The sequence below is a fragment of the Erythrolamprus reginae genome, chromosome 2 (genome assembly GCF_031021105.1).
Source record: "Erythrolamprus reginae isolate rEryReg1 chromosome 2, rEryReg1.hap1, whole genome shotgun sequence".
NCBI classification, from domain to species: domain Eukaryota; kingdom Metazoa; phylum Chordata; class Lepidosauria; order Squamata; family Dipsadidae; genus Erythrolamprus; species Erythrolamprus reginae.
Window position 1 is genome coordinate 343,978,675 of NC_091951.1, and position 13,353 is coordinate 343,992,027.

At 48.3% G+C, this 13,353-nt stretch overlaps 1 protein-coding gene across 3 annotated transcripts in view; it reads right to left on the bottom strand.

Annotated features, from left to right (window-relative positions):
- Positions 1 to 13,353, bottom strand: part of CTIF (cap binding complex dependent translation initiation factor) — a 217,360-nt gene that overhangs the window by 65,036 nt on the left and 138,971 nt on the right. For 2 of the 3 annotated variants that reach the window (XM_070743583.1, XM_070743580.1), the window contains exon 9: positions 10,027 to 10,359. In XM_070743583.1, the coding sequence (XP_070599684.1) occupies positions 10,027 to 10,359 (333 nt within the window). The remainder of the gene's footprint in view (positions 1 to 10,026; positions 10,360 to 13,353) is intronic. The other variant, XM_070743582.1, reaches the window with a different exon arrangement.

A 13,353-nucleotide genomic window follows, 5' to 3' on the forward strand; every position in this document is an offset into this window, starting at 1 on the left:
AGCCTTCTCTGTGGTGGCCCCGACTCTCTGGAACCAGGTCCCTCCAGAGATTAGAACTGCCCCCACCCTCCTTGCCTTTTGTAAACTCCTCAAAACCCACCTTTGTCGTCAGGCATGGGGGAACTGAGATATCTCCCCCGGGCCTTTACAATTTATGTATGGTATGTTTGTATGTATGTCTGCTTAATAATGGGGTTTTTAAAATATTTTAAATTGTAAATTATTACATTTGTTATGAACTGTTTTATTGTGTTGTGAGCCACCCCGAGTCTACGGAGAGGGGTGGCATACAAATCTAATAAATAATAATAATAATAATAATTATTATTATTATTATTTGGGGTGACTGGCAGGTGCGCGCGTTGGAGTGAGATTTGGCTTCTGCGCATGCGCAGGAAGCAAAATCTTGTGAGAAGACACATGTGTGTACAAAATTTCAGCAATTTTCAGCAATTTTTTTGCTTCTGCGCATGTGGAAACCGAAATCTCGTGCACCCGTGCGTCTTCTCACAAGATTTGCTTCCTGCGCATGTGCAGAAGCCAAATCTTGCTCCGACACATGCGCACAACCACAAGTCATCCGGAGCTGTGCGCGCATCAGCACAGGTAGCGGTGGTAAGTTGGAACCCCCCCCGCCTGGTAGGGAACAGAGCAAAACAAGCTACAGTGGTGCCTCTACTTATGAACTTAATTCATTCCGTGATCAGGTTCTTAAGTAGAAAAGTTTGTAAGTAGAAGCAATTTTTCCCATAAAAATCAATGTGAAAGCAAATAATGCATGCAAACCCATTAGGAAAGAAATAAACACTCGGAATTAGGGTGGGAGGAGGAGGAAGAAGAGGAGGAGGACAGTCGCTGCTGAAGGAAGAAGGTGAGATGCGGGGGATCAAAAAAATCCAAACGTTTAAGGCTTAAAAAAAAAAAAAGAGGGACTGAGGCGGCGAGGAGAAGCACATGCCTCCTATACATCCAGCATGAGGCTGCCTCCCATATACTGCGCCAGAGAGAAAAACCCAGGTGGGTGAGAGGGGGGAACCTCCTGCTCCTTTGACCGAAAGGCGGCTGCGGCTGCTGCTACCTGCTTCCTCTTCCTTCCCATGCTGAAGGGCTTCCCTCTCCTCTCACTCGCTCACTTTGTAGCCGGCGCCTTCCTTCAATGTGGTGGCTCCTCAGTTTGGCTGAAGCCAAGTTGATTTGGCCAGGGCGATGCACCCCCTTTTGCCTTTCCATGCCCAGATGCTCTGGGAGGCAACAAAATGCTTCATTCGCTCCCCTTAAGCACCACAGAAAGGCTCCTTTGGCAGCCCAGAAAAGCCCGAGATGGACGGGATTAAAGGGGGAATGGCAGGAAACTGGCCGGACCTTCGTACCGCTCTCAAATTTCCTGGGAATTTTTTCTGGGCTCGGGTCCTTAAGTAGAAAATGGTTCCTAAGAAGAGGCAAAAAAAAATCCTGAACACCCGGTTCTTATCTAGAAAAGTTCTTAATAATAATAATAATAATAATAATAATAATAATAATAATAATATATTATATAATAATAATAATATATTATATAATAATAATATTCTTATTCTTATTATTATTATTATTATTTATTGGATTTGTATGCCGCCCTTCTCCGCAGACTTGGGGTGGCTAACAACAATAATAAACACAACATGTACAATCCAATAATAAAAAACAACTAAAAACCCCTATTATAAAACCAAACATACACACAAACATACCATGCATAACTTGTAATGGCCTAGGGGGAAGAGCTATCTCAACTCCCCCATGCCTGGCGGTATAAATGAGTCTTGAGTAGTTTACGAAAGACAGGAAGGGTGGGGGCAGTTCTAATCTCCGGGGGGGAGTTGGTTCCAGAGGGCTGGGGCCGCCACAGAGAAGGCTCTTCCCCTGGGGCCCGCCAAACGACATTGTTTAGTCGACGGGACCCGGAGAAGGCCAACTCTGTGGGACCTTATCGGTCACTGGGATTCGTGCGGTAGCAGGCGGTTCCGGAGGTAATCTGGTCCATTGCCATGTAGAGGCATTCTTAGGTAGAGGTACCACTGCACTCCCAAGTTGGAACCAAAATAGAATCTGGTCTGTTTAACCCAGACATAAAAAGAGACCCAAATATACACCAAGCTGGGAGACTGGGAATCTGCTCCAGAATCTGTTTATCCACCAGGTGGGAAAGATGGATTGCTATGGCAAAATCGTGTAGTCTTCTTCACTCCACGGGGGTCTCTTCTGCAATGTTTCTCCAGCCATCTGTTCCGTAATGTTGAAAACCCAACACGCACAAAGACACACACAGCCAGAGCTAATCCCAGGATTCATCCAGTCTACAAGAAATAGCAGATCCTCCCTCCCCCCACCAACAGCCCCCCTCCCCTTTGAGAGCGACAACAGATTATCCGTGGGTGGTGGGTTGCTTGAGTCACTGAGGATGTCTATCGCCTAGAGCTCGAGCGAGATGTCTCTCATTCTTCAACAGACTTTCGGGTTAGCGGGTGGGTGGGGGGCTTTGCTTTCACAGCTCCGGGTCAGGAAGGGGGCAGGCAACAAAAGTGGGAGGGGGGAGAGCTAAGCTAAGCTATAAGGGCTGGGTTTTTTTCCTGTCCAGATGGCACAAAGCTACTGAGTTCCAAACAGCTCCTACGTGACTGGGCATAGCAGGTGATGGGGAAAATTAATCCAGCTCTCAACAGACCACAAATTAATAGCAATAGCATTTAGACCAGTGTTTCCCAACCATGGCAACTTGAAGATATTTGGACTTCAACTCCCAGAATTCCCCAGCCAGCGAATGCTGGCTGGGGAATTCTGGGAGTTGAAGTCCAGATATATTCAAGCTGCCAAGGTTGGGAAACACCGATTTAGACTTATATACAGCTTCATAGTGCATTTACAGCCCTCTCTAAGCGGTTTACAGAACCAGCCTGTTGCCCCCAATAATCTGGGTCCTCATTTTACCCACCTGGGTGTTGTGGTTAGCTCTGGCCCAGCTCCTGCCCCAAGGACTGTGGATGTGGGGGAGACATCCACATGCCGCAGGCCTGTTTTGCTCCCGGTGGAATCTGCTGACGAAGGCTCCTCTGACCAAGAAGACATGAGTGAGAGGGAGGAGGAGAGTGGGGCAGACAGCTCAGAAGGAGATCAATTATCTAGCTCCTCCTTGGATTCAGAACAAGAGTTAATGATACAGCCACGCATGCGGAGAGCGATGCATAGGCAGCAACAACTGAGAGATTATTATCAAAGAAAATGAGGCCACCTGTGGTTGGGTGGGGCTGTGGTAATTAGTGAGGCTGCTATAAACAGCAGCCTGTGGGTTTGGCCATTGTGGAGGATTATCTGATCGTTGTGTTTCGTGCCTACCTTGCTGACTTCGACATTTGTGTACTGATCTTTCCCCGCTTTGAAACTAAACCAGAGCCAAGTGTGTTTCACTTTGCGAAAGAAGAAGGACTGTGAATTGCCTCACAGCTGCAAGCCAAGTACAGTGGTACCTCAAGATACGAACCCCTCGTCTTACGAACAACCCGTGATACGAACCCGGGGTTCAGAAAATTTTTGCCTCTTCTTACGAACGTTTTTCGTCTTACGAACGCCGAACCCGGAAGTTCGGGTTTGGCGTTCGTAAGACGAAAAACGAACGCCAAACCCGAACTTCCGGGTTCGGCATTCCGGAGGCTGCTGGGAAGCCCCGCAGCCCGGCTGTCACCTTTTAAAACAGCCGGGGGGCTTCCCAGCAGCCTCCCGAAGCTGAACCCGGAAGTTCGGGTTTGGCGTTCGGCTTCAGGAGGCTGCTTGGAAGCCACCCGGCTGTTTTAAAAGGTGACAGCCGGGCGGCGGGGCTTCTCGGCGGCGGCAGGTTGGTAAGATGGAAAACGTTCGGGAGGCCGCTTTGGGTTTTTGGCTGGGAGGGAGGGCAGGATGTCCGGCGCTGGGGTAGGGAGTCAGGAAGGTCCTCCTGCTCCCCCCTCAGCGAAAAACACAAAGACGGTCTGCCGCCGCATGACAGGCAGAGCGGAGCAGCATGGAGCAAACGGAGTCTGAAACCGCCAGCGGCTTCAGCTTCCCATTGCTCCGCGGGCCGCCTTTGTATTTTTGGCTGGGGGGGGGGAAGCAGGAGGCGCAGGATCGGGCGGGGCGGCGGGCGAGGCGTGACCGAGCGGGCCCAGCTCAGGCTAGGACGGGGCGGGCAGCGGCTGGGCGCGGCAGCGAGGGTGCGTCCGACTCGGGGCGGGCGGCGCCCGACGCAGCGGGGAACATCAGCGTGGGAGGCAGGAGAGGACCAGGCAACTGGAGCAGCGTCGCCGCTACTCCCGGCTTGGCTTCCCTCGCCGCTGCAGGCAACGTGCGTTGCGATCTTCCGGGCCGGCCAGGCTCAGTGGATCAAGACGCGCCTCCCGGGCCAGGCGGCTGCCTTCCGTCACTGAGCCTGTCCGGCCCGGAAGATCGCACCCCGTGTTGCCTGCGGAGGCGAGGGAAACCGAGCCAGGAGCCGCGGTGATGTTTCTCCTGGCTTGGCTTCCCTCGCCGCCGCAGGCAACGCTCGCTGCGATCTTTTGAGCCGGCCAGGCTCAGCGAATCAAGCTGCGCCTCCCGGATCAAGCCGCGCCTCCCGGGCCTTCCGTCACTGAGCCTCGCCGGCAGCCCATGTTGCCTGCGGTGGCGAGGGAAACCGAGCCAGGAGCCGCGGTGATGCCACATTCTCTGCGCCGCCGGCCGGCTGTCATCTTCTAAAGAAGCAAGAAGAGGAGGAGGAGCTGGGCGCCGGTGGTGATGGAGGAAGGCGCCCAGCTCCTCCTCCTCTTCTTGCTTCTTTAGAAGATGACAGCCGGCCGGCGGCGCAGAGAATGTGGCCCGGAGGCTGGGAGGGAGGCGGAATACAGGAGGAGGAGGAGGAGGGAGGCCAGGAGGGAGGGAGGAAATCAGAGAAGACACACGTACAAACCGCCCGTGCGTTTCCCTCCCTTCCCTTCCCTTCCAGTCATTGGAAGCCGGACAGTAACTGTTGACTTTTCCCTTAATCCACCCACGAGGCTCCCTCCGGGCAGCCTGCGCTGTCTCCCCCGTCTCCCCCCCTCCACCCACACCCGAACAAAATCTGAATGCCGGCGGAAATGAGGCAAAAGGGGTGAATTTTGGGCTTGCACCCATTAATCGCTTTTCCATTGATTCCTATGGGAAACTTTGTTTCGTCTTACGAACTTTTCACCTTACGAACCTCCTCCTTTCACCAATTAAGTTCGTATCATGAGGTATTACTGTATCTCAGAACTGATAAGGGACTTGTACAAATTACCAGTTTGCTTGGAGACGAGTACTCTTTGCTATACAAAAAGAGTGCTTAGTTTATTTGGATTTTCGGTATAAAGAACATTGTTTTGAATTTTCAAACGTGTGTGTGTCTGAAATTTGTATCTGTGAATTTTCGGGAGGATTCTACCAGAGAGCTCAACAAAACACTGGGAAGGATGAAAGGCTGAGTCAACCTTGAGCCGGTGGTGAGATTAGAACTGCTGAACGTAAGCTAGCAGTTAGAAAACCCCACCTGGGGTTTTCTAAGCATCTTTTGTTGTAATGGGCAATTATTACAACTCGTGGACTTCAACTCCCAGAATTCCTGACTCAGCCAGCTCAGGAATTCTGGGAGCTGAAGTCCACAGGTCATAAAGGGGTCACAATTGCCCGTCCCTGATCTTTTGGGTTCTCCTGCTCCAGCTGTGAGTCATTTGTTTGCTTTTGCTCCCTGCTACGACCATAAAAGCCACCACAGCTCCTAACAGAGTTGTTAAGGGACCTCGGAGGTCTTCTAGTCCAACCCACTGCTCAAGCAGGAAACCTTATACCAGGTATGGTGAACCTTTTTGCCCACACCCATAATTCAATGCCTGGAGACAGTGACAATGGCCTCCACTCCGCCCCGGAGGCCCTCTGGAGGCCTGAAACAGCCCATTTCCCATGGGCTGTTTCTCGTGGGCCCGGTAGGCCCATTTTTTACCCTCCGTAGGCTTCAGAAGCTATCCCATCCCTCCAGAGACATAGAAACATAGAAACATAGAAGCCTGATGGTAGAAAAAGACCTCATGGTCCATCTAGTCTGCCCTTATACTATTTTCTGCATTTTATTTTAGGATGGATATATGTTTATCCCAGGCATGTTTAAATTCAGTTACTGTGGATTTACCAACCACGTCTGCTGGAAGTTTGTTCCAAGCATCTACTACTCTTTCAGTAAAATAATATTTTCTCATGTTGCTTTTGATCTTTCCCCCAACTAACTTCAGATTGTGTCCCCTTGTTCTTGTGTTCATTTTCCTATTAAAAACACTTCCCTCCTGGACCTTATTTAACCCTTTAACATATTTAAATGTTTCGATCATGCCCCCCCCCCCCTTTTCCTTCTGTCCTCCAGACTATAAAGATTGAGTTCATTAAGTCTTTCCTGATACGTTTTATGCTTAAGACCTTCCACCATTCTTGTAGCCCGTCTTTGGACCTGTTCAATTTTGTCAATCTCTTTTTGTAGGTGAGGTCTCCAGAACTGAACACAGTATTCCAAATGTGGTCTCACCAGCGCTCTATATAGCGGGATCATAATCTCCCTCTTCCTGCTTGTTATACCTCTCCGGAAACCGAAAATGCCCTACCAAAGCCTCCGGTAAACCAAAAATCAACTGGTCAGCACATTAGAGCTCAGCTAGGATAATGGTTCCGCATGCCACCCATGCCATAGGTTCGCCATCACTGCCCTATATCAGGGACAGGCAAAGCTGGCTCTTCTATGAGTTGTGGACTTCAACTCCCAGAATTCCTGGGCCAATCATGCCAGCTCAGGAATTCTGGGAGTTGAAGTCCACATGTCATAGAAGAGCCAACTTTGCCTACCCCTGCCCTACACCGTTTCAGACAAATGGTTGCTCAATCTCTTCTTAAAAACCTGCGTTGGAACAAGGACAACCTCTGAAAACAAGTCGTTCCACTGTTCTCACCGTCAGGAAATTTCTCCCTTAGTTTTACGTTGGTTCTCTTCTTAATTAGTTTCCATCCATTGCTTCTTATCCTACCTTCAGGTACAGGACCTCAGAGAATAGGTCAAGCCTTCTTTGTGGTAGCCTCTCCAAAATGCTATCATTCACTGCTATATAGATAGCACTGCTATTATAGAATAGAATAGAATAGAATAGAATAGAGTATTGGAATGAAAAATCACATGGAATGGAATGGAATAGAATTAGATTAAATGAATAGAATGCAATGGAAGGGAACAGAACAGAGTATTGGAATGGAATGGAATAGAATAGAATTTAGATTAAAAGAATAGAATAGAATAGAATTCTTTATTGGCCAAGTGTGATTGGAAACACAAGGAATTTGTCTTTGGTGCATATGCTCTCACTGTACATAAAAGAAAAAGACAAATGCCTCTTCTTTTATGTACAGTGAGAGCATAAAAATGTGAGAACAGCCAGGCTGGAGCTAACTTGGGGTCCAGCCTTTGCTTTCAAAAAATCAGAATTGTGCAAGTCATGATATTCCCTGGAACCAGCTCACCCCAGAGATTAGAACTGCCCCCACCCTCCTTGCCTTTCGTAAACTCCTTAAAACCCACCTATGCCGTCAGGCATGGGGGAACTGAGACATCTCTCCCTGGCCTATGTAGTTTTATGTATGATATGTTTGTGTGTATGTTTTTTATATACTGGGGTTTTTAGGCTTTTTAATGTCAAATTGTTATTTTAGATTTTAATATTAGAATTGTTACTATATATTGTTCTTATGATTGCTGTGAGCCGCCTCGAGTCTGCGGAGAGGGGCGGCATACAAATCTAATAAATAATAATAATAATAATAACAACAACAACAACAACTACAGACCCCTCATATCCTGGACATAAACTGTTTTAACTCCTCCAGTTGGAACAGTGCTGCAGGGCATCGCATGCCAAAACAATTAGACCAGAGACAGTTTTCACCGTTGTGCCATCACATAGAACCATAGAAGATTGATGGCAGAAAAAGACCTCATGGTCCATCTAGTCTGCCCTTATACTATTTCCCGTATTTTATCTTAGGATGGAGATATGTTTATCTCAGGCATGTCTAAATTCAGTGACTGTGGATTTATCTACCACTTCTGCTGGAAGTTTGTTCCAAGGATCTACGACTCTTTCAGTAAAATAATATTTTCTCATGTTGCTTTTGATCTTTCCCCCAACTAACTTCAGATTGTGTCCCCTTGTTCTTGGGTTCACTTTCCTAATAAAAACACTTCCCTCCTGGACCTTATTGAACCCTTTAATATATTTAAATGCTTCGATCATGTCCCCCCTTTTCCTTCTGTCCTCCAGACTATACAGATGGAGTTCATTAAGTCTTAAGTTCTATGCTTAAGACCTTCCACCATTCTTGTAGCCCGTCTTTGGACCCATTCAATTTTATCCATATCTTTTTGGAGGTGAGGTCTCCAGAACTGAACTCAGTATTCCAAATGTGGTCTCACCAGCGCTCTATATAGCGGGATCACAATCTCCCTTTTCCTGCTTGTTATACCTCTAGCTATGCAGCCAAGCATCCTACTTGCTTTCCCTACCGCCTGACCGCACTGCTCACCCATTTTGAGACTGTCAGAAATCACTCCCCCTAAATCCTTCTCCTCTGAAGTTTTTGCTAACACAGAACTGCCAATACAATACAATACAACATCACTCTGCTGAACACCTAATGCTCACAGTATTATCTTTTGTCTGAGACCTACTGTAGTGGGTGGCATATGTATGTATGTATGTATGTATGTATGTATGTATGTATGTATGTATGTATGTATGTATTTATTTATTTATTTATTTATTTAATTAGATTTGTATGCCGCCCCTCTCCGTAGACTCGGGGCGGCTCACAATACAATAAAACAGTTCATGACAAATCTAATAATTTACAATTTAAAATATTTTTAAAAAACCATTATTAAAAAGACATACATACAAACATACCATACATAAATTATATAGGCCCGGGGGAAATATCTCTGTTCCCCCATGCCTGACGACAAAGGTGGGTTTTGAGAAGTTTACGAAAGGCAAGGAGGCTAGGGGCAGTTCTAATCTCTGGGGGGAGCTGGTTCCAGAGAGTCGGGGCCGCCACAGAGAAGGCTCTTCCCCTGGGGCCCGCCAACCGACATTGTTTAGTTGACGGGACCCGGAGAAGGCCCACTCTGTGGGACCTAATCGGTCGCTGGGATTCGTGCAGCAGAAGGCGGTCTTGGAGATATTCTGGTCCGATGCCATGAAGGGCTTTATGCATGCATGTATGTATAACAAACAAATAAATAAATGAAATATTTCAAGCCAGCACAATAAATGCAGTCCTCCAACCTCTTCAATCTTCATTCCCACCAAAGCTTTTTCAACTCATCCTGTCCCTTGGCCCTGCTTGAGGTTTTTCCACCTCTTTCACCTCATTGGGCCTTAGGAGTCATTACATATTTACTCAAATGTGATGAAAAACTCTATATAAAACCCGCTGGTTTGCTGGCTCTTTTGAACTCAAGCCAACGTTCAAAGCAAAAAAAATAAATAAAAAAGGAGGGGGAAACTCGGTCCCTCTGTAGATCAACAGAGGCAGCCTTTCAACCATTCCACCCCCCACCAAACACAAAAAAAGCAGCCCCCCCTCTGTCCCCCTATGCAGAACAGACAAAAATCGCACCTCGAGAAACTTGAGTGTTTGCTAAAAGGGGTCATTTAAAATAGGGCCTGGAGAAGGACCGGCGGCGTCTATTAAATATATATATATATAACGGTTCCCTGTAACCATGAAACGCATCATGTCAACAAACAAGAGATGCCGCCCCCCCCCTTCCCCTTTTCTCCCTGCTGTTTTTATTTTTCTAAAATTAATTGGGTGCAAAAGGAATGCTGGCTTTGCTTTTTGAAGCGTAGCCAGATGGTAGGGAGAACTCACCCCTCCGGCCAGCGCAAAGCAAGGCCCAAAGGCGGCGAAGCAATAATTTCATCCGGTTACCTGAAGCATGTTGAGAAGGAGGCTCCGGAACTTGGTGCCGTCGACCATGAAGAGCGCCATCTTGTCGCACAATTTGGCCGCCGTGCACGCAAAGCTACGGTCGGTCACGGCCTTCTGGTAGATGGTCTTGACGATCTCGCCCAGCATCTCCTCGGAGTTGGTGGAATTCTGGGCTTCCTCCATGAAGTTGGTGAGCTTGGTGTCCACCCCGCTGCTATGGTTATTCCTCATGCTATTGAGGATCTCAATTAATTTGTCCATTTTGTTCCTTTGTGGGTCCGTGGACTCCACCACCACTTCGTCCTGATCCGTGAAAAGGGAAAGACAAGGCATCTGTTACGCAAGGGAGACAATGGAGGGAGAAAGAGAAGGGAGACATAGATCAGCATCCCGGTGACAAGCCGTGACGGTTAGGAGGCATCAAACAAAAGCTGGCGTTAGAAACCTGCCTGCTCAATCTAGGACCCGCCGGAGGATTCTGGGATTTGCGATCCCCATGCATTTTATTATTATTAAAAATATAGTTTATTGATTTTTTTAACAGAAGAAGAAAAGGAAAAAAAGGGGGGGGGAATAGGGATACAAAAAGTATGATTCAGAACAATAGACATTTCAGTATAAGATATATAACTTATTATGTATCAGTTTTAAACATTTATCTGTACATTTTCATGCTATACTTAATACAGTGTTCCCTCAATTTTCACAGGGGATGCGTTCCGAGACCGCCTGCGAAAGCTGAATTTCCCGAAGTAGAGATGCGGAAGTAAATACAGTGATCCCTCGAGTTTCGCGATCTCGATCTTCGCGAAACGCTATATCGCGATTTAAAAAAAAAAATTAATTAAAAAAAAAAACCACTTCCGGGTTTGGCTTCGGGAGTCAGGTGGGAAGCGGCGCGGCTGTTTTAAAAGGTCGCAGCCGGCCTGGGGGGCTTCCCAGCACCCCCCCGAACCCCCAACCTGGGTCTTCCCGGCCGCCCACGCAAAGGGGAAACCCCGGCTCCTCGCTGATGCCCGCCGCTCGCCCGCCCGCCAGCAAGAGGGGGAAGACCCAGGGAAGGTTCCTTCGGCCGCCCAGCAGCTGATCTGCTCGGTAGCGCAGCAGCAGCGAGGAGCCGAATCGGGGTTTCCCCTTTGCGTGGGCGGCGGGGAACGCAAACTCCACCATCTACACATGCGCGGCCATAGAAAAAAAAGGGCGCGCATGCGCAGATGGTGTTTTTACTTCCGCAACCCTACATCGCGAAAAATCGATTATCGCGAGGGGTCTTGGAACGGAACCCTCGCGATAATAGAGGGATCACTGTACACTATTTTTGGCTATGAAAAGTATCACAAGCCATCCCTTAACACTTTAAAGCCCTAAATTGCAATTTTCCATTCCCTTAGCAACCATTTAGATTATTACTCAACATGTTTCTTTATTAAAGTTTATTAAAAAAATATTTATTAAAGGTGGACGAAAGTTTGGTGATGACATATGACATCATCGGGTGGGAAAAACCATGGTATAGGGGGAAAAACCGCAAAGTATTTTTTAATTAATATTTTTGAAAAACCGTGGTATAGACTTTTCGTGAAGTTCGAACACGCGAAAATCGAGGGAACACTGTATTTAACGTTTTATGGTTTCGTATCTATAGATTTACTTTGCAATATATTAGTATGGTTAGATAAGATAAGATAGGATTTGGGTGGGGAAAGGGAAAGGGTTGGTACCTGCGATAGAGCAGGCGTATGTAGTTTAACGACATATTTTGAAATTATAATGTTGTGGCTGTGGGTGTGTATATTGAGGATGGTTGCATGTTACATTGTTAGTAGATTATAGATACCGTGTTTCCCCGAAAGTAAGACAGTGTCTTACTTTCTTTTTACCCCCAAAAGCCCCACTACGTCTTACTTTCGGGGTATGTCTTACATTGGAAAAAAATTGAAAGGGTCGCGTTCCCGAAGGCATCTCCCCAGAGTCCAGAAGGGCAGCCGCGGGACAGGAGCCTCGTGAGCCCTTTTCCAAGTTCAACCTCAGGGCTCCAAGCGGCGTGCACGCGTGGAGCCACAGACGCGTGTCGGGGAAGCGTGTGTCTGGAGGGGAGGAGCCGCTCTGCGCAGTAGGGCAGGCCCACCTGCCTGCCGGAAAGGAGGCGGGCGAAGGAGGGCGCAGCTCCGGCCGCTCGCCTCGGAGCTGGTCGGCCTCGCTGGTCGCTTGCAGCCGAGCCTCGGCAGGACTCGGTTGCTGGGACGAGCGCCTTCGCTGCAAGCCGCCGCCCGCTCGGCTCGCTTCGGACCAGCGCCGTCCTTCGCTTTGCCAAGCCGGGGAACAGGCGGTGGCGCCGCAGCGAGGCAAAGGCGAGGGGCGCGCGGGGAGCTTGGAAGCAACATCATCGGGCTCCCCCCCGGCAATACCCCCGTGTTTCCCCGAAAGTAAGACATATGTCTTACTTTCGGGGTACGGCTTATATTAGCCGATCCCCCTGAAACCCCCGATACGTCTTACAATCGGGGGTGTCTTACTATCGGGGAAACAGGGTAGATATCAGAGGAATTGAACTCAGACAGAACCCCCATGCATTTTAAGGCTGCCATGTAGCAGATTTTTAGTGGCGGTTCTCATTTGGTATCAAATGTGAGTCGGTAGAGAAGGGCGGCATAGAAGTCAAACTAACAAACAAACAAACAAATAAATAAACAAAATTAAATAAATAAATAAATTTCTTGCTAATTTCTACTCAAATATGACTTTAAGTGGACTGTAAGACCACTTATGACTATAACTTGTTGCTTGTATCCTTACGATTTCTATTAATACTGATGGTTTCCTGATATTTACTGACCCCTCGCATCCTGGACATAAACTGTTTCAACTCATACCCTCAAAACGTTGCTACAGAGCACTGCACAGATTCCCTTCATTTTTGCCAGCGCTGCTTTGAATCCCAGCAAGGCGAGCCTCAGCGAAATCGCAGCATCGCAAAAACACGGAAGTCCGGAGGTGGGGTTTCCCAGGGAGGGGAGCCTCAGGGGAATCCCAGCAGCGCAAAAACGGGCGCTTCGCTGGCAACATAAGTCCGGAGGTGGGGTTTCCCAGGGAGGGGAGCCTCAGGGGAATCCCAGCAGTGCAAAAACGGGCGCTTCGCTGGCAACATAAGTCCGGAGGTGGGGTTTCCCAGGGAGGGGAGCCTCTGGGGAATCCCAGCAACGCAAAAACGGGCACTTTGGCTGGCAACATAAGTCCGGAGGTGGGGTTTCCCAGTGAGGAGAGCCTCAGTGAAATCACAGCATCGCAAAAAGTCCGGAGGTTGGATTTTCCAGGGAGGGGAGCCTC